At 39.6% G+C, this 22,281-nt stretch overlaps 1 protein-coding gene across 1 annotated transcript; it reads right to left on the bottom strand.

Moving 5' to 3' along the window:
* On the bottom strand, positions 1 to 16,811 carry hspa14 (heat shock protein 14). Its single transcript, XM_044186333.1, has 14 exons — positions 16,654 to 16,811; positions 13,339 to 13,419; positions 11,789 to 11,871; positions 11,117 to 11,165; positions 10,727 to 10,832; positions 10,555 to 10,645; positions 10,341 to 10,445; positions 9,485 to 9,646; positions 4,592 to 4,747; positions 3,207 to 3,309; positions 2,775 to 2,990; positions 2,482 to 2,646; positions 259 to 326; positions 1 to 182 (listed from the first exon to the last, which is right to left on the bottom strand). The coding sequence occupies exons 1-14, from the start codon at positions 16,708 to 16,710 to the stop codon at positions 104 to 106; spliced, it is 1,521 nt and encodes a 506-aa protein (XP_044042268.1). The 5' UTR covers positions 16,711 to 16,811; the 3' UTR covers positions 1 to 103.
* Positions 16,812 to 22,281: the final 5,470 nt, after the last annotated feature.

Raw genomic sequence — 22,281 nt, forward strand, 5'->3', positions numbered from 1 at the left:
TTGGGTTTGATTATGTTTATTGAGTGAGAAAAAAACAAAACAAAACAAAACATTGCACTGACAGTGTGTGCTGGTGTGTGGTTTGGACTGCAGATCAGTGGCTTCATGATACAGCTGCTATGGTGATGACCTCTGGCCTTCCAGTGCTCTGTTCTACACAGGAAACATGAACAGAGCCATCCCTGCAACATATAGAAATAAAGCTATACAAGCAGTCACATCAAATGGCCAATGTGCTGATCCTGGAAGGGTGGATACCTTTTCATAGTCACCACAGTGTCGATGTCGTGGTTCTCCTCTTTCGGCTGCAGGTTTCTCAAGATAATCTATACATTATACACACAAATACATACATACACACACACATGCAGATAAAAAGGTTAATTTCAATTATTAATAATAATTAATTATTTCTTGTTTTTTTGTTGTTTTTTTTAGAAATTAGAGACAGAATGTGAACCATACCAGCCAAAAACAATACAAAACAAACTCAATAAGGGTTTGTAAAACTGCTACAATATTTTGCCATTTACAATTTACAGTATTTCCTAGATTTACAGGGAATAATTTGCTGTCCATTCTTTAGTGATGCCTATGTCAGTTAAAATTCTGTTTTAAAATCATTACCAGTACCCAGGTATCTAGATTGCTGTTTTATTGCATTGATACTGACAGTAGTTAGCTATCTAACTTTTGATCAGAAGACAGGATCCTCTCTCTCTACCTTATGTGCATGTTGTCCTTGTCTCTCTCCCTCTGTGTGTTTGTTTCCTTAATCTTATCTGTGTGAATGGTGTGCTTGAGCAACTGAATCTGCAGCTCCCCCCGGCTTTACAGAGCTCATTGTTTAGCTGTCCTGCCCTTTACTGTTTCGGTTGGCTCTCACCGCTCTCATAGTGTCTCAGTGAAAACCAACTGTACTTTCTCTTATAAAAATATTTAACCTATATTTCTAGTTTGTTACATTTAAATCAATCAAGCACTTAAGAAATTATGATGAAATAATTTGTTATTGCGTTTTCCATTTTAATAGTATAGCAAAAACATTAAAATATATATATTTTTTTAAATTCCATGTTAACGTCTGCTGTATTTTTAATGCAGTATCCATAATTAAAAATCATGTTTAGTTTCCTTGAAAGGAAAGCTGAATAATGTACTTGCATCTTTACTACAAAGTCCACTGAGCTTTATTGTTTTTTTGTTTTGTTTTTTATTCGAAAAAAATTTAGAGGAGGTGGAAGTACTTTTTCAGCCCTGAATAGTCTGCAGGTATTCCTTTCACACTGCATACAACCTCTGCCAACAATGTAGGGCAACCTGTATGTAACCTGAGAGACATCCCCGGGGCAAAAAAAGGCTGCAAAGCATGCACTGCCCCACTCACTGCTGCTCTTTAAGCTCTTTGCTTTGAGCACACAATAATAACTCAAGGCAGTTAAATGAGTGTATCAACATTTTTATCAACTCAGACCTTCTTTAATCTGGAAGAGACAACAATAGTGTTTTCTATAGTGTTAATTTTGCCAGCTATTGCAGAGAGGGTGTCTGGTCTGATTCAATATTCATTTCAGCATCCATACATGCAGACCTGAAACATCTTCTGATTTGCATACTGCGTGAACCAACACGATTCAACAAATGAGGCCCCTGGATAAATGGAACATGCTGTCTTAACAATGGACACCTAAAGACCGTCAGCAACAGACAGTAACAGAGAGGTGTTGATTTGATTGTCATTTATTTAGGCCTTAGTGGTATTGTCATACTAGGCTGTGTTACAGACTGTTATAGTCAGTGTTTATAATAGTTTGTACACTGCATACATATATTTGGAAAGAAAATATTAATAAACAGAAGCTAAGTACTAGATAACTGGCTACTGCCCAGCATATTTTACCACTGTCTTTTGTAAATTTAGTTGACTTAATTTAATATAAGTTAAAAAGTAAAGAAACATTATTAAACATCTTATCATTACCTCAGTTTCTGTGGGTTGCGTCTTGATGGGTTTTTCCCGACCAAACCACGCTCTTGCCATCATGTATGGAGATTTGGGGAATATATTTTGTCATAATTTTCGTTAACGAAATAAACACTATTCTGAAGACGTCATCTCTCCTTCATCGTGATTAGCAAAGCTGTTTAACCACACGACACTACCCCTCTGATCTATATTCTACTTTACCTGACCTTTTGCACATAACACCATGGCACCTATATACATATATGAAATAGCAGGAATGTTTAACCTATGTGAACTTGTTAAAGTGCCCAGTGGGGCCCCCAAATCCTAGGATTTTCCTCCCAGCTCAATTATTTTTATGTTTTTAATAAACGTAACACAGTTGACATGTGAGTTTAAAAACATCAACAGTGAACTCGGAGGAAACTTGAAGAGAACTTGAGGGTGCTACTGGGCGCTCAAACAAAATCAGGAAGTGTATGTTGTTTGACATTTGATCCAGTGTTTTTCTATACCTTAGCTAGTTTTTCTGGCTGCTCCGTGACAAATCTCTGGTAAATCTCCAGACAGAGGGAGGACAGTTTTCCCCCTCCACTCAGGATGTGATGTCTGCGGGCAGGGAGGGGCGTGCCCGATGGAAGGAGAACAGTGAACACCTCGGCTCCAGATTCATCCACCTCCTGCAACACCCACACACCACGAAACCGGACAGAAAAGATTAGAATTAATGTATTAAGTTCTTTATATAGCGCAAGATCCACTAATAGAATTACGATCGATAGATCGTGTTTTTAGTTGCCCAGCATACCTTCACTAGAAGGTCAGTGGCAGATACATCCACTGTGACAGACTCTTCCTCGGGGGCAAGGCCATCTCTTCCAACCAGTAAGCCTGCTTCCAGGGCTGCTCCCACAGCGATTACTTCATCAGGAGGTGCTGAGCTGAGAAGCTCCACATCACGAAACATATCACGGATAATCTGCTGGAGACGAGGAATCCTGGCCGAGCCGCCGCAAAGAACCACCTAAAAACACACCCATCACATGAAAAGCATGTTGCGTTTATTACTGAAGGATCCAAGGCTTTTTTTCCCCCCTTTAACTCACATTCACTCTGATTCACTATCAAAATAAAGATCACTCATACATATCATGCAACTATCATTGCAATTATATCATTTCAAACAACAACAATAAACGAAAGCATACGTGGCTGTAAAAACTTCTCACATGCACCATACCTTGTTAATGTCGCTGGTGGAGAGTCCCGCCTCTTCCAGCAGGGGTCTGATTGGCTGGATGCTCTTGTTGAAGAGCGATGAGCAGAGGAGCTCAAATCGAGCTCTAAAAAAATAAAAATAAAATATAAATCACAGAGGTTGTCATGTTTGTAACAACTATTTATCCACCCTTACTTTGTCCACAAATTTCATTAGCTCCAATCATAGATAAAAAAAAATATTTCTGCATATCAAAATATTGACAATATATGCTTACACTAAATCTGCTCATAAAGGCAAAAAAACATTGCAAATCGCAAAATGTTATGCAATTATAAACCAATCAGTTTCACACATTCACATTCATTCAACCCATGCTGCTTTAATTTTATTTGCAGCTGTTCGTTTTGAAGCAAATTTCCTGCAACGTTTGTGCTTTTACCTTTTGTACATGTTTTCACTTTTGTAGCATTTTAGGATTTAGAGCATATTTCCATAATGTTTGTGTTTTCAATCTTGTATGTCTTTTGTCCTTTGAGGCCACCATAAAAAAAAGAAGACGACGTAAACAGACATTTTAGAAGGGCTGACATATGTCATGGGCAATGGGGCAATGGTGAACTTTACCAAAAAAAAGTATATATATATATATATATAAATATATATATATATATATATATATATATATATATATATATATATATATATATATATATATATATATATATATATATATATATATATATATATTGTAGTTTAGCAGTGTCGTTTTGGTATGTGAGCAAAATAAATGCAAATGAACTTCACCCTTGCATTAAATGTATAGGTTAGATGAAGAGTTGGGATGAAGCACACTGTATGCATGTTTGTATGTATCTAGATTATTTATTGATATTGCTTCTATACATGTACATTTTGGTAAAATCTAATAATTTTTGTCATCTGCATGGTGAAGTGTTGTTAGATGTTAAGACAGATGGTTGGAATTGTTGTCTATGCACCTTTACTTAGACTCATTGCTCTGACAATGACTGAGTGAAAATGATAATATATGTTCAAACCAGAGCCGTCACACACACCGTGACAAACAGTATGCATAAAATAAGTTTACCTATAATGTAATGTCTACATTTAGGGTGACCAGCCCATAGCTTGGGAGCTGAATATGTGTGGCTCTTTCACTATTCACATCTTGTTATCTTTGTATTTTATTTCAAAAGAAAATATTATTTACATCATATACAATGTGTAAATAGTCTTACTATTTGGTTACTGTAAGGTTGTGTTTTATCCTTGGTGTCTCTGCTCACATGTACAGAGCCAATCACTTGAGTTAACACCAGCATGTTATTTGCAACACCTTTTTTTTTCTCCCCCACAAGCTTTGTGTCACCTTAACAGCTTACCTAGAGACATTGCATTCAAAGTCAATGCCATCATGCAGGGAGTCAACAAAGCAGTTGGCTGATCCCAATGAGGAAAGAGAGTGTTTGGCCATGTCTGCTCCGTTCATCAGCTTCAGCATTGCCCGAGCATTACTGCTCACATCATGCTTAAAGGTGCTGCACAACAAACACAGACAAATAACATGAGGATGGCTGTGAGGAGTCGTATATAAACAAGGTATGTAACACATTATATAGGTGCAGTGTGTGTGTGTGTGTGTGTGTGTGTGTGTGTGTGTGTGTGTGTGTGTGTGTGTGTGTGTGTGTGTGTGTGTGTGTGTGAGAGAGAGAGAGAGTGTGAGAAGGGAAGGGACCTTGAATCAGGATATGACAAGATTTTAGAATCTTTTCAGAATATTTACAATATATACAGTAAACCACAAAGCCCAAATTCAAATCTAGTGGTGAAACACACATACTGGAACTGGCCCTCTCGCACTGGCTGATCTTTGGGACAGGTGATGTCACTATGGCTGCATGTCATTCATGCAAGGCCACTAGGGCTTGAGGACTAACAGTCGCACTGTGTTGGCACAGTGAACACAGAGGCTCCGTCCAAAAAAAACAACAACAATTCCAGTGTTAGTTCCACTTTTACTGCAATGCAACATCATCTATACAATGATACATTCAAGATGGCACCACGGAGGGCAGTCTTGGTGCTCTGGCTCTCTGTTTTGTTTATTTTTTCAGTTTTCAGCTCTCCCTTTCTGATTACATTCATCAGGGAGGAACTTTTGAATATTGGAAAATTCATTTGTCAAACTTTTTCCACTGCTTTTCACCCAACGGAACGTTTTGCAGAGCTTTTATTTGTAGGAGCAAACTGCCAAAATATAGACAGCACATTAAGTGTACCACCAGGGATAAAAACACACGCCTATTACTCTGACCCCCATGCAGCTTTGGGACTCTCTGATCAATGTCTGATTCATCTTCCCCCGACTTACAGGCAGAAACTAAAATCTGCTAAGCCTGTGGTCAGGAGTGTGAGGAGATGGACCAACGAGGCAAAGCTGGAATTACAGGCCTACTTTGACTGCACTGATTGGATTGTTTTTGAAACTGTAGCTACAGACCTAGATGAACTCACTGGCACTGTGACATCTTATAATTATCTTTTGTGGGGACATATGTGTGCCAACTAAAACTTCCTGCACAAACAACAATAAACTCTGGTTTACAGCTAAACTCAGGCAGCTTTTTCAGGCCAAGGAGGAGGCCTGCAGAAGTGGGGACAGACTCCCGTACAACCAGGCCAGAAACACACTGACAAAGGAGATCAGTGTAGCAAAGAGAAGCTACGTAAAAACAGGTTTTCAGCGAACGACCCTGCATCAGTGAGGAGAAGACTGCACGACATCAACTACAGGAAACCATCCCCTCACACTGTGGAGAACCATCAACTGGCCGACGACCTGAATGTGTTTTACTGCAGGTTTGATATGCCAACATTTACAGCCCTCACCCGCTCCAACTCAGACACAACACAACCATCTGCAGAGCTGCTGATCCAATTCTACACAGCAATCATCCAGTCTGTTCTCTACACATCCATCACGGTCTGGTTTGGATCAGCCACCAAACCTGACAGGAACAGACTACAACGGACAGTCAGGTCTGCAGGGGGAAAAAAAAATAATAAAAAGAAAATCACTGGTGCCAACCTGCCTTCCATTCAGGACTTGCACATCTCCAGAGTCAAGAAACTTCACTGCAGACCCATCACACCCTGGACACAACCTGTTCCAACTTCTCCCCTCTAACCCTAATAAATCTTACCTTCATGAAGGTTCAACTGTATGACAATTGAGGAGAATGTCATTTGCGCTCCTGTTGAGTTGTATTCTACTGACAGGTGATTATTTACTCTACCCTCATTGATATAAATGTGTTGGATATAATATTAACCTAGCTGTACCCAATAAACTGGCAACTGAATGTATCAGAATCAGAAATACTTACAGCTGCTCACTATCATGTCAGTGCACACAGGAATAGAAGTACTAATAGAATAGAAATAATGATAAAATAAGTCCACGAGACAATTATTTCTAGTAAGAAAGAAGAGATGTGCAAATCAAAATACACTATAATACAGCTAAGATAAATTAAGTAGAAAAGCTAAAATAACTGAAGTACAAATATGGATTTACAGGTTGATAAGTATAATACAATGTAATAATATAAGTAATTAGTAATAGTGCAATAATCAGTACGGTCAAAGTGTAGCAGATTATTAGATGGATATTGCACAGCAGTAATTCAAATATTAATAAATATCAATAAGCAAGGAATATTAAACTGAAAACAGTATATTGCACAGCAGTATTAAGCAGAGAATACTGCACAATTATTTCAAGTATTGCAGTGATGTTAATGATCCAATGTCCAGTTTAGTGACTTAGGGTCATACAGACTGATACTTAGAGGGAGGAATTAAAGAGTTTGATGGACACAGGCAGGAATGACTTCTTGTGGTGCTCTGTGATCCATTTTGGGGGGGCATGAGTCTTTCGCTGAAGGTACTCCTTTGTTTGACCAGCACGTCATGGAGCGGGTGGGAGACACTGTCCAAGATGGCATGTATTTTGGCCAGCATCCTCCTCTCTGACACCACCAACAGAGAGGCCAGCTCCACCCCCACAATGTCACTGGCCTTACGGACCAGTTTGTTGAGCCTGTTAGCGTCCGCTTCCCTCAACCTGCAACAGCATACAGGAAAGCACTGGCCATCACAGACTCATAAAACATCCTCAGCATTGTCCGGCAGATGTTGAAGGACCTCAGCCTCCTCAGAAAATAGAGGCAGCTCTGGCCCTTCCTGTAAAGAGCTTGAGTGTTCTTAGCCCAGTCCAGTTTATTATATGCATGTATATTGTCAGTCAGGTAGTCCACAATCCAGGACACTAGGGGGGCATCCACCTGCAACGCTGCCAGCTTCTCACCCAGTAGGGGTGGTCAGATGGTGTTGAAAGCATTGGACAAGTCAAAAAACATGATCCTCACCAGCTTGTCCAGGTGGGTGTAGATGCAGTTCAGTGGGAAGATGATGGTGTCCTCAACTCCCAGCCAGGGCTGGTAGGCGAACTGAAGGGGGTCCAGGAGGGGTCTGATCATGGGCCACAGCTGTTCCAGCACCAGTCTCTCCAGGGTCTTCATTATCTGGGAGGTCAGTGCCACCGGTCTGTAGTCCTTGGAGCCACTGGGACGCGGTGTCTTCGGCACAGAACAGGGACCCTTTGAAGACTCAGGCTCGGGTTGAAGACATGTTGAAGGACTCCACATAGCTGGGGGGCAAATGCCATCGTGGCCTGCAGCCTTGTTCGAGTGGAGTTTCATCAGCTGTCCTCTCACGTGGTCAGAGGGCCTGAGAGCCAGTTGAGGGGGGAGTAGGACTCTCCTAGGAAGATGGAGGAGGGGGGAGCAGTGGACTCAGAGGAGTCTGAGGGCCGACAGCAGCTCAGTTAGAGGGGGGATGAGCAGGAGCCGGTGTGTCGAATCTGTTAAAGAACATATTAAGTTTGTTGGCCCTGTCCAAACTCCTCTATTGCCAGTCGGTCTGAAGCCAGTGATGCTCTTCATACCACTCCAGACCTCTCTCATGTAGTTCTGTTGGAGTTTCCACTCCAGCTCTTCCTGTACTTCTCCTTGGCCTCCCTGATCTTCACCTTCAGGTCAGCCTGGATTGCCCTCACCTCCTCTCTATTACCATCGGTAAAGGCCCTCCGATTGGCATTCAGGAAGTCTTTGATGTCCTTTGTTACCCATGGATAACAATGGACCATGTTAGTTGGCAGATAATATGGCCGGAGCCCCACAGCTAACAGTTCAATGTCCGGGCTACAGATACTCTGCTTGATAGTAACGTGACCAGGGTTACACTATCTGTTATTGACCAGAACAGCAAGCCCGCTGCCTTTGCACTTACCCCTCCCAGTGTGATCCCTGTCAGCCTGAACAGTCTGAAAGGCATGGATGGAAACGTTATGATCCGGGATATCCTGGTGTAGCCCTGTCTCTAAGAAGCACATCAAACTACACTCACGGAACTCCATCTGACTCTGGGCTAACGCTGTTAGCTCATCCATTGTATTTGCCAGTAATCTCACATTGCCGATAACGAGTGAAGGCAGACATGGTTTAAATCTCTTGTTCTTAAGTCTCTTGTCTGGACCCTCCTCTCTTCCCTCGCCGCTTCGTTTCATCTCTGCATCCTCGGTGTGTCCTCCTCCAGATCTCAGTGAGGACATCGGTTGTCCTGAGCACCATGCAGCTCGGCTTCAGCGCGATGTGCAGCGGTGCCCTGACCGAGTAGCAGGAGAAGAAGTTTCATGGCGAAAAAAAATACCAAAACACTCTACTCTCATTTTCAGAAAGAGCGTAGTTTAAAAATGACATTTACACAAAAGTTAAAAGTTTTATATGAAAAAAGGAAATCTAAAAATTGGAAAAAGTAAGACGACGAGACGGAGCAACAGCATGCACGTTGGCGCATGCGCACACATGTATATTAATGCTTCTACAGAGTCCAACAAGGATGCAGTGTACAGTTCACTGGTCAGTGTTTGCTAGCTTTGATAAGGCATTGTGTGAACAAATTGTATTATATTTCAGCACTAAAGGTAGTATTTCAGAGAAGTTTGATGCAATATCTTGATAACACCATTCACTGTGATATTTTTGGCAACAGTAATTGGAGCGTGAAAATTTGATACTGTCACATCCCTACTGGACATAAAAAGTAATGTCATAGTGAAACTCGCTTGAGTAAAACTGTAACATATGGTGGAAAATATTAAGTCACAAAGTGTAAGGAGAGCTTCAAGGAGCAGCAGAAAACACAGTAGCTACCGTTTGAACTCAGTGGCGAGGTGCTGGGCCAAGGCCTGTGTGAAGCTCTCTCCTCCTATGCTGTGGTCAGTGTGGGTGTTGAGAACTCGGAACATTCCTCCATTGACCTGCAGCACTGTCACACTCAGGGACGTCCCGCCAAGCTTATACACCAGGACATGGCTGTCAACACAGTACAGATCAGTATGAGGGCAAATCACTTGGAATATATTAATTTTGATGTCATAATGAGTCCACTAAGCGAAGGTGGAAATAATATAAATAACAAGCTACCAGCTGTCTGTTCTCCACTCAGTGAACAGACAGCTGGTAGCTTGTTATTTATATTATTAGCAGTGAAGTCATGTTTTGGGAGGGAGACTGCTAACCAGGCTGAAAAACTGATGAACACGATTTTAACTTGCTTCTTGATTTAGTTTAGTTTAATTAGATCAATGGTGACACACACTTAAAGTCTGATTACAAAATATTAAGCGTGTACTGTAGAACACTGAGCTGTTAATGATGTTGGGTTGTTACTACTTATCATCGGACAGAAACTATCCAGGGTTGCCATGTACATTAGTGAGACCTAAATTTTCTCACACTTTGAGAAGTTGATATTAGACTTTTAAATCAAATTAGAGTCAAAGGTAGGTTTGGAGTTTTGAGTGTTTTTGGTCGATCTTAATACAATAATCATTAGCAAGCAGAATAAAATCCCATCCTGTCCTTGATTATATCAGCAATGACCAACCATATCTGATTTATGGCCAGTGTCAGTAAACCAATAAACAAGTCAACTCTAGTAACATGTATCATGTGCCAGGAATGCGGTGCTCTTCCTTTTCTTCATCATGCAGTATCAGTGCTGTACCTCTTTCCAGAGGAACAGTCCTGTCCGATGTTATAGGCCAACAGAGCAGCAGCAGGCTCATGGATCAACCTCAGTACATGAAACCCTGCAGCTTCAGCTGCCTCCCTGCACAAAACAAACAGAGTGGTAGACTTTATTAAAAGGTACAAATGGAAAGATGTTCACTGTCACACAACAAAATAGTACAGTTGTAATGGGTAGTAATGTGGCATACCTCAGAGCACGTTTCTGAGCATGCGCAAACTCAAAAGGGACGGTTATGACTGCGTCGGTGACATCAGAGCCCAGAGCTGACTGAGCTGTTTCTGTGAAAATGGGAATGATCAATTAACTTACTGTTTATCTACGAGGCGTGTGTGTGTGTGTGTGACTTTTCCACAAACTACCTTTCATTTTGTGGAAGATGAGTTTTGCGACATCCTCTGGAGCAACATACTCTGGGTGTTCTCCTGCTGTAATCTCATAATAAGGCTTCTCTTCTCTGATGACCACCTGAACACAGAAATCACTGCTTAGACTGAGGATTCACTGCTTTACCAGTACAGTCAATCATGGGTTCAACAAGTATTTTCAAAAGTTAAACTAACGACAAGCCATTATGCTTCTGACTGAAGATAGCTGTTGAACTATATCAACAGCATGACAAGAATTAATGTAAATGAAGGAAACAAAATGTATGTGGCAAAGCAATCATTTTAGACATTTTGGGGTAATACACTACATAAACTTGTAAGAGCTACATAGACAACACAGAGTGGATCTGTTAACAAACTCACCTGACACTTGGTCTCTGTTTTGTGAATTTGTGTCTCTGGATCATCAAAGCTGCCCATTGAGAGACAGAGAAAGACAAAACCTTTAAGTCACTCTGAACAACTCATTCAGTAATATACTGCATGTCTGTAATGTGCAGGTGTCCTCTTGCTTGTCAGAGAGGGTTGCCAATAGGATGATTACATCAGTTAATCAGTTCATTGATTTTGCTGATTACAGGTCCTTTATATCATGAATGACTGCCTCCACAAGCATTCAAGTCATGAGCCCGGCAACTAATTATTCTGTAAAAGCACAAATGTTCTCAGAAATGACATATGGAGACATTTTAGTAACCACAGTGCAGTTACTGAACAACTTAAACTTGTTACTGGCATTACATAGATAATTTCCAGACAGATGCTGCCTGAGGAAGAGCTCCAGCTTCAGTGTTGTATATGACAAACCATTGAACCAAGTCTGTCCCTGTTCTCACTGAATGCTTTTTCTAGCAGTAGTAGAGCCCCCCAAAAGATGTATCATTATCATATTTTGTATGCTAGAACTGCATGATATGTATTTAACACATTTTTTCTGCCTACTGACCTATTATTTAGATTTTAATATTCAACAAAAGAGCCAACTGAGTGTTGTAGCTTTAAGATTTGCAAAGAAGACGGTATTAAGTATATCACCTTCTCCCCAGCACTTGTTTCACTTTAACAACAGTGTTGGCAGCGTTGCGGACCCGTCCTTGCTTTGCAGCAATACCTACAATCTGCAGAAGATAAAAATCAGTCAATAAGCACACTGACAAATAAACAGCTATAAACCAAATGCCAAAATATTAGCCACTCTGCTACTCTGTGAAGGAGCTATAGAGGCTTTACAGCTGCATCACACAGCTGTCAATACTGTAATAATAATTTGGTTCCATCAAGGGCAGTTTAACAGAGAACTGGATGGGCACAGATCAAGTCTACAAGTGTCTACATATGAAAGGCTAGAAAAACACAACAGCACACAAATATTGTAGTATTGTAGAGTATCACAATATAAATGTATATATCATGAGACAAGTTTAATATTTCAAAATTATGACTAATATATATTCTAAAAGGATGCACAATATTAGTCAAGAATCTGAACATTTTGAAGTTGTAATTAAGTTACTAATATATGAAAGTATGACAAAAAGTCCAGAGGAGGAGGAATAATAATAATAATAATAATAATAATAATAATAATAATAAAATAATAATAATAATAATAAAGATCTAATTAAAAGAAAGTTAGTGCATCGCAGAAGGTAAGCACACTAATTATGACTTAATCTCATGATTGCAAAAATGTTTTCAGTCTCTATGTGCTTTAAAATGCACTGTAATTAAAATAAAGCTAATAAACAACTATGACCTATGACTGTTGCCTCATAGTAAGAAACATTTTTACCATCTCTTCTCTCTTTAAATGTCACTAAATAAAATATAAAAAAAACCATACACTTAGAAATCAATATACTAAAAATGCACAAAGTGGCAGGAGGCCAATCTGAAGGTATTCAAACAGTGTGTACCGCCAGTGGCTTCAACAAGTGTACTCCAGGGTGTGTTAGTATACCATGACATCACTGTTGGGTGCAAAAGAGCAAACTTTTGAACAAGGAGGAAACTTTCAACCAGAGAGGATTGCAAAACACTATTTTTCGGAAGGAAAAAAAAAAAAAAAGCTAATTATCTCATTGTCTTGCTACAAAATAAAAGACCTGTCTGGGGTCCTATTTGATAAGTCAAAGTTCTTTAATAGTGTGTTGCATTTTCTACATCTACACAGTAATTTTCAGCGCTAATTATATTAAATATTTATTCATTCATGTAGTCATGACTACAAGCAAAGTGTAGCAACAGAGTGAGCTAACAAAAGGAGTACAGCTGATTTGAATTCGTCTCTACTTCTGAGTTCAGTCAAGTCAGTTTTCTTCACTGTGAATTGATGTGATCAGTGCTTGATGTCTCAAGTCTGTGTTTCAAAGTCATGAAATAAACCAGACTTGACTTATACTGCCCACAATAGCTCCAAACCAGCTCTATGAAACAGACTGATCCTAGTTCTGTTTGTTGGTTAATTCAAGACAGGCGTTTTCACAATAAGCCTTGCTTTTCTGATCCACTTTTATGAAACTACGCTATGGTCATGCGGTCCTTGTGGAAAACTGATGTGAAGAGAAGTAAAGCACGTGTTGTACCTGCTCAGTGTCTCTGTAGGCCACGACAGCTGGAGTCACTCTGTCTCCTGCATCATTAGCCACCACATCAGCCCGCCCATCCTGAACAACACACAAACACATCATTTCAGTTGCGAATATACTTAATAGGGCAAAAACAGTTACCGTCAATTAAAAGCTGAACTGCAATTAAACTCAGAGTCCCTTTTACTGGCTGGGTGTGGCTACACGTTTTGACAATTAAACGCAGGTCTCAATTAGACGCCGGGTCTGGTTTTTATAGTTATAAGTTCTTTGGATGTATAAAACCTCTTAAAGCCCACTGAGTTGCCCGCTTGAGCTAGATTACAATCTGAGATCTTAGATTGCGCATACAAATATAAATGTTTAAACTTTTGTCAATATCAGTTAGATTCTCGACAATTCACTCGTTCAGTTCATTTTACGGAAACCATGAGCACCCAAAGCATAATTCATTCAGATTTACCGGCCTGGTAAACAAGAGAGACGAAAAAAAGTGGTGACTCCCTAACTCCGAAGTCGTCATAAAGTCTGAATTTGTCCATTCCTCAATTATTTATATTCCTTTAGTCCTAGATGCGCTGTCTTTCGGAGCTAGATCAAATGAATGATTCGTAATTGATGTGTTATTTGATAGCCAAAATTTTAAAGTAATATTCATACTGGTTTAAATAAACAATTTGATAGTATTTCCCACTTTTGCTGAGCAAGAGTTTTGTGCCAAAGGAATTAAAGAACTGCCCTGTATAGACGCATGTCCCAAGGTTGAGTTCAGTGATTGAAGCAAATAAAAGCCTGGGCTATTAACTGAAGTTTTACTTGAATCAATTAATTGATTCGTTGATCTACAGAAAATTACTCCAAAACATTTTGGCCATCCAGTCTACATGTGTTTAGTGGAATAAGAGGAGGCTTCTGACAGGGTCCCTCGGGGTGTCGTGCTGCTGGTAGGGTTGGGCGAAATGACGGCATATACCGTGCGACGGTAGAAATGTAGAGATTTTGCAATACCGTTTCCACCGCGGGAGCTCAGTGTTTCCCATACCATTGCCTTAACGGGACCCCCCACCCCTGAAAGAAAGAAATGAAATACTTTACACTTGTTTAATTTCAGCTCAGTTTGAGAGTCTTTACTGCGTTTTGCTGTCATTTACAGTCACGCTAGTTTCTCTCCTCTGCTTACCGAGGGCAGGGCGCCCACACATATGCACGGAGCGGCGCAGAGCAGAGACCGGTGAAGTGAATTTTACTCTAGTTGACGAGAACTCGCTAAGGTTATGCTGAAGAACCGTGGCGTTCTGTCGGGAGATGCAGTGACTTAAGCCAACAGTAAGGCAAATTATAAAATATACCGAGCACCAGAAGGGTCTCTGATAGAAAAAAAATATATAGAGGCCACGAAATGCTATTGCGTGCCCACAAGATACAATTCCTTAGCACATTTTAATTAACTCGTGGCCACTACATCGTCTCCACTTTAACTCGTGGCCACGAGATAAGTGTATACAGAGAGAACTGCTTAAAGGGCTTAATCAGCTGATGCGCAACGACAGATCTCTCTCTCCATAGCCTCCATGAATTGTGCCTTACTGTGAATACTCCGATTAATAAATGTAAATAAATAATGATTGTTTTTGATGACAGTTTTCTTTAGGTTTTAATGTAGATAGAGCCAATTTTCTATCTACTAATGGACTGCTAGTGTTAACTTTCCTCCTCGACAACAGCAGCTGTAGAGACGCAGGCTCTCAGCTCAGATGTCTGCTGTCGGCTGTCCTCCAGTGTCCACACACCCCTGGAAGCATTCCGTTAGTAGAGAGAAAATATTAATACGTTTTGTCAATTATTTTTGCTTCCATCCAGCTTTTCTAATTAGATAGCTTTGCATAAAAAAGCTTGGGTGGAAACACGGCTTTGTTTCCCTACTGCATATTAACTGCATGTAGAAAATAGAATCAATGCGTCCTTCTACATGAATTAACTGCCCTGTACCCCTTTTTGGTTACATTAGGTAGCCCTACACAACAGTTTTAGAACATTTCCAAAACTTAGCCAGTTTGTCCATTAATAATAAATAAATAAAAAGTAAATACTTAAATAAAGTTTATTTAAATTAAAATACAGTCTATGTGCATCTCAGCAGCACAGTGGTTCAAAACTGCTTTTGAACCTTCAGTATATTGTTCATGCTGGTTCAAAGCACAACAGATCCCCAGTGAACTGTTATAAAAACATTACAGTGTACAGACACTACACTAAATGTAGTAAAGTGTGCATTGTGCAGTTCCACTGTTAAGGACGAAATATAAATTAAAGTATTTAAGAACTTTGGCAGTTGTGGATATCCTAACAGATAACTACAATTGTATTTGGACTAACAGTACGGTCTGTGTATAATCTGTTCACTCAATTATCTAATTCAATCTAAAAAACAAACAAACAAAAAGAAAACGGGTCCGAAATTCGTTTTTTAAACGAAAATAACTTTTCTCATGTTCATATTGAAGTGGGTAATCAAATAAAATAGAAAACTAAAACACTAAATCAAGTTTGTGTTTTCAGATTTTTTCAGATTTGTGGTATTCTGACATTTCTTCACTGTACCCGTGCACGCACCTCGGGGGACCTTGCAGAACGAAAAAGTGGAATGCTATCAGTCATTTTAATGGTCTCTGAGGAGATTTTGTTTTTTTACAGATATTAACCTTTAATATCCGGTTCACCAGTGTTGACAGACAGGCTGTAGCCTGCATAATAATCATATTAGACCAGACTTCATACAGACAACTACTACCTTGTGTAAGTTACACAATCCCTTCTAGTGTGGAAATGTATGTGATCATTTTGCTGCCTATTGGATATTAATTTTCAATTTCTAAAATGCTTCACCAACATTTCTTCGAATCTGCCTGCGTCCGCGAGGTACATGCACGTGCAAAACACACTGCGCAAAGCAGAGAAACTACAAAACAAAATAACAGATTTTTTTTTGTTTTGGTTTTCTTGTAGATTACTCATTTCAAGAAAACATTTTCCTTTTTTAAAAACGGAATTCTGACCCATTTTCCGTGTTTTTTGTTTTCCGGATTGAATGAAATAACCGAATGAGCGGATAATACACGGACCGTAACGAAGCAATCTCATATGGAATGACTTAAACTAATTCAACGTATCTATATAGTTTATTGACAGCTTAACAACCAGAGCTTTTCAGTGGGATTTTGGAGTTGAGCTCAAATCCGTCACTATCTTATCGATCAGAAGGAAACGAACAGCGTTTGAAAGACCGGTAGAATTAAACTAACCGCAACGTACCTTAAATATCGCCACACAAGCGCATGTATATCCAAAGTGAACACCAATCGCAGCCATGCTGAAAGATCGCAGCTCAAAGGGCTGGACCCGTAGACTGTATATAATGGCTGGACCACGCGTATACGGCCCGTGTTCCGCTCGCAGGAGTAACTTCCGCTAGAACTTCTTCTTCTTCTTTGTTGCGTTTTATGGCGGGTGACAACCAGTGTTAAGGTGCATGACCGCCACCTAGTATGTTGGAGTGTGGACCAGAATTATCTATCCACTTTATCAAAAAACATATTTCACTGATCACAAACTTCTTTTGATCAGCCCAGTTTCTTTCAAATAATGGAATAGCCTCTCTAACCCCATGGCAAATACATTTTGTAGACACAGTTCTTCTACTCCAAGCTTCCTGATTTCACTCGTTAACGTTTCACGTTCTCAAGAGTACTTTTGGTAGTGAAGAATTACATGCTCCACTGATTCCTCTATTTGACAGTGCTCACATAATCCCGAGGGAGGTTTGTTTATTAAGTGTAGTGTTGCATAAAGGTGTCGTCCTGTGTTTCCTATATCCCAACTGTGCTGCCACTGATTATTCCTTTTGCTTCAGATTTACTGAGTGAAATGCCCATGATCTCCTCATGTTTCAGAGCTAATGCATCAACAATTTCATTACCCTTAATCCCTCTGTGAGCTGGTAGCTACATAAATGTTATCAAAGTATTCATATTTTTACATCTGTACAACATCTGTTCATATATCTCTCATTAACTATATACTGCCTACTGTGAGATGTAAAGGACTGCAATGGCAATAATGCAGAACACGAATCTCTACAAAGAATAACCTTTTTAATTTGTAACTCTTGATAAATGATCTGATGTTCTTTTAACAGAAATGTGTAAGGCTGGTATACTGAAAGCAAAACCTGTGCTCCCTATATTAGGATCCTTGGATCCATCAGTATATACTGGGACAAATGTTTGATATAATGTTTGTAACTAATCTTCAACCAAGACGTTTTTGCATTTTTTCCAGAAAATAGAACAGACACTGAGGGAAACAGCCAGCGTGGTGTTACTGGTAACGGTACTGTAGGGATATATCTTTTCTGACTTAATGTCATGTCTCTAGTTACTTTCTCACAGCTCCATGCAAAACATTCCCATTTGGCCCTTTCTCTCTCCCAACATGGGAGAAGTACCTTTGTTGTTGAATGTCAATCTTCAGAATGCCCTTGAAGATTTGCCCAGTGGTACATCATTTATTGTTTATGTCTACTATGCAGCAGCATTTCACCCACCTCAACCTGAAGAGCAAACACAGGAGTTGTTTTGAAAGCACCACAACAAAGTCTCAAAGCTTGAGCTTGCACCACCTCTAATTTCTTTAATGAGATTTTTGCTGCTGAACCATAAGCAATACACCCATAGTCTAAGGCTGATTTAATCAGCGCTACATAATTGTTGTTTATTGCAGATCTGCTTGCTCCCCATTCTGACCCTGTTAAACATCTCATCACATTCAATATCTTTTTACACTTGGTGTTTATCTTATTAATATGTTCATTCCATGTTAACTTTGCGTCAAACCACACACCCAAAAATCTAAAGACTTTCACATGTTTGTGAGTTCACACCTTTGCCCATGCATCTTTGTCTGTGTATCAACACCTGTCTTGAACATTACTGTTTTGTTTTTTCAATTGAAAACTTGAATCCCCATGAATATGACTATTTTTCAACCACATTAACTGCCGCTTGTATTTTTCCCATAATATGATTAATATTCTTTCCCCTTTTCCACAAAGTCATCAACAAACAACAACCGTCCAATATTGCCCTGAACGTGCGAAAAAACATAATTTATCATGATAGAAAAGAGTACTGGGCTAATGACACTGCCCCGAGGAGTACCATTATCGACCATATATCTTCCTGATCAAGCTGTCCCAATTCTAACTTGTATAAATCTATCAAATAAAAAGTCTTTAATCCAATTATATGTTCTACCTGCTATTCCTGTCATATTTAATTTGATAATTAATCCCTCATTCCAAACCATATCATATGCCTTTTCTACATCAAAGAAAACTGCCATTACAGATTCTTTATTAACTTGTGCTTTCTTAATCTCTGTTTCCAGATGCATAACAGGTGTCATGTCCTGCTCTGCCCCTTAGTTTTGGTTTTCCTCAGTTTCATGTTTTCTATCAATGTTTCCTGTTTCCATTTCCATTTCTGCCTTCTCTTTGTTAGACATTGCTGCTTCCTCCCCATCTTCAGTACTGGATACTTCCATTCCCTTCTGATTCCTCTCAAGCCCCCAATTATGTTCCAAACATCTCCCACAGGTGTTAATCTACCAATTTTATTACAAAAGGTCTTTCTAACCTTTTGCTTGATCTTCATAGCCTGAGAGCTGTATTCTGTTCTTTCACTACTTTACCACACTCATCTGTCCACCAGGAAAACAACTTTCTCTTCATTTTTCCTTTTATTTTTATAAGTTGACTGATTAGGAGCTTATAGGTTTTATCAGCACAGACGACACGCTAACTCAGGATTACAGAGCGCCGTGCATTTGCATCTAAAAGCTACAAACCGCACATTTGAAGACAGCGAGGTGAAGATTCTAAGTAGAGAGAAGAGTTGGTTTGAACGGGGCGTCAAGGAAGCCATTTTTGTGAAAAAAGAGAACCCCTCTTTGAACAGAAATGGTGGTCTGAGATTCAATCTGCCCAAAGTCTATCAGAGTGTATTAACACCTTGGTCACGCCTATCACATGCTAATCAGGCACTTAACAGTGATGAAGTAGATGCAGCCAGAAAACAATAGGCCTGATTACTGATTACTGGGCCATCTTGAAACTATTAGGTCAGTTTCAGGTGAAACTAGCTATTAACAGATACTCAGGCAGATTCCTTCCTGAGGGCAGGGCTTATGTAACTCAGAGTAGCTTAAATTTCCAGTTCCCGTCCAATTTTTTCACAATTGAGAACGACTTCCGGATGGGAGCCGAAACGTCTTGATTCTGAAAACAGTGTCCAGATGACTACGACTGAAACCTTTTTTACGATAGAACACTCCTGGACGAATGAGGGACTACACCGTCTTAGCTTATAGGTTGTAATGTTAAGGTTTTTGTTTTTAATCAATCTGCTCCATTTCTTCATTTAAGTATTTTATTCATTTCTACCTCACATATATATTTAAACATTTCCCATTTTGCACTGCTAAATACCCACTTCGGCAATATTTCCCCTTGTTTATTTCTTTGTAGTAATGCACTACACCACACTGGAAAAGGATCACAACCTACTAATGTTTCTTCCGATAGATCCCACTCACACATTTCCACTATTTCTAGATACTAAGGTTAAATCTAGTGCTGAAGTGTTCCCTGTGTGTGCATGTAATCTAGTCCCTCTCCCATCATTTAAACAAACCATGCTCTTTTCTTCTAGCAGTTCTTCAATTACTTAACCATTTCCATCTGTTCTTTTTCCTCCACATAACTATGTGCATTAAAGTCCCCATACCAACACCCTATTACCATCTGTGTTAACCTCAAATCCAGTTTCCTACAAGGACTGTAATAATTACAAACTCTCCCTCACTTGTCCATATCTCTACAGTTACATATTCTTGCTCATTTTTCCCTGTACTCACCTCTCTAAATGAAATATCATCTCTAAAATGTTGCACATCCTCCCCCTACTCTGTCCCCCAATCACACCTAACAGAATCATATCCAACTATTCTGAAATCCAAATTTGGTCTCAACCATGTTTCCTGTACACAAATGACATCTGGTTTACTGGATAAATCATCTACATATGTTTTAAACTCCTGTAGCAGGAGGGCCATTATTAGTACTATCTAACCCTTGCTCCTGGCTTGCTTCATTCCTCAACTCCTCCCATGTCAGCCCGCTGATGTCTAGATGATGAGCTGTTGCCTTCACGATTATTTGTATTCTCTCTGTTTTGGATTTAACCTGTGTTGTAACATTTGCTACCCCAGGTATGTACTGTAAGTGACTAGCTTCTTTAAATCAACCATTAATATTCCCTCTTTTGCCTGGTCTGGTTCTTTTGTGGGTTGTTTTCCTGCTCTGCTTCTTTCATCAGTTCCTCCCTTCTGATGCACCATCTTCACTGCCTCTGCATATGTGATCTTATTCTGAGCTCTTACCTGCTGGACTTCATTTCCCTTTTCATCACTTCACATCCCTCACAAGCCACAGTGATTTCCACCACAGTCACAACATTTTGGTTGTTCATGATTACATTGCCCATACTCATGATCTTCTGCCTTTACATGTCTTGGCTGTATGACCAAACCTTTGACAGAACTCAAGAAGCCAAGAGTTACTTTCTTTGGGAGCACTTCCTCCTCAAAATCAAGCACAACATACTCACTGTCCTTCCTCACTCCCTCTCACGTTTCAGAATGCCTCCTTATAGGTTTTCCTCCATTGTAACTCCAACTGGCACCCCCCAAATCACTCCCTTACTCCACTTACTTCCTCTTTCAATACGGCTTGCACTGCCCAATTTCTTTCATCCTGCCAGTCTGCTCTCTGATCTTCATTTCTGCAAACAATCAACAAATTACCATCTTTCAAAACCTTAGCCATCTCAATGTCCCCACCTGGTTTCTCAAAACGGTTGTCAATTTCACTGGACTCATTGAAGAAATTCCCCTCTCCTTGCCAAATCTCAATATGATCCAAACCTTAATGAGCCCTCTCTTCTATTCCTCCTCCATAACCTTCACTACTCTTGATTTTCTTCGTACTAGTCCTGGAAAAATTATTTCCTCATTCTCTTACTACCTTGGCTTATCTCCATACTATCATCACTATCAGCTATGTCAGAATCTCCCCACTCTGGTCCATTCACAACACAGTTGTGTCTACCCGCCACAGCTTTCTTCAGCTCAATGGGATTCCCCATTCTTGTTAGTTCTCCTCATTTCTGACCTCCAACTGCGAAACATGCCTTTGTCCTAGGATCATCTGTCAGCTTTCTCTGATTGTTCTGTTGCAAGGTTTTAACCATATAAAGCATATAACGTAACATATAACTAATCTGAATAACAATTATTTGATATCATCATCATCATAGATTTCTTTCTCGTATTCTGTATTATACCTGCCAAATTCCAGTGGTGACCTTTTACTTAAATAAAAATAATACCACAATGTGAAAAGAAAATACTACATTACAAGTTACACACATTCAAAATTGTAATTAAGTAAAAGAACAGGAGTATTTTCAGGTAAATGTACTTTAAATATCAAAAGTAGTGGAAGAAAATTGGCCCATGTATGTGTTAGGCCTATATTATTTGGTTATTCGTTTGCACTGATGTCTTCTATGTGTCTGAGTCACCTTTTTAAATGTTTTTTTTTTTTTGCTGTTGGTAGAGCTAATCTGTACATATATTTTAGACCGCTTAAAGTTTAAGCCAATTGGATCCTTGCGGTGATGTAAGTCCTGGAGTCTCTCTCAGAGCTGCTAAGGACTGAAGTCATTGGCTGGAACACCCATGTAACTAATAACGACTGTTTAGGCTACAGTCTGGCTATGGTTTGGGTTTACCAATAGCCACAGTGTGCTTTCTTCAAGTACT

The sequence above is a fragment of the Siniperca chuatsi genome, linkage group LG23 (genome assembly GCF_020085105.1).
Source record: "Siniperca chuatsi isolate FFG_IHB_CAS linkage group LG23, ASM2008510v1, whole genome shotgun sequence".
Taxonomy (NCBI): Eukaryota; Metazoa; Chordata; class Actinopteri; order Centrarchiformes; family Sinipercidae; genus Siniperca; species Siniperca chuatsi.

Coding starts and splice junctions, on each gene's coding strand:
- hspa14 (XM_044186333.1), bottom strand. CDS start 16,710: ATGGCTGCGATTGGTGTTCACTTTGGATATACATGCGCTTGTGTGGCG. Junction 10,646..10,726: donor CATCTTCCACAAAATGAAAG/GTAGTTTGTGGA, acceptor CCATTTTCACAG/AAACAGCTCAGTCAGCTCTG. Junction 183..258: donor ACTGTGGTGACTATGAAAAG/GTATCCACCCTT, acceptor TATATGTTGCAG/GGATGGCTCTGTTCATGTTT.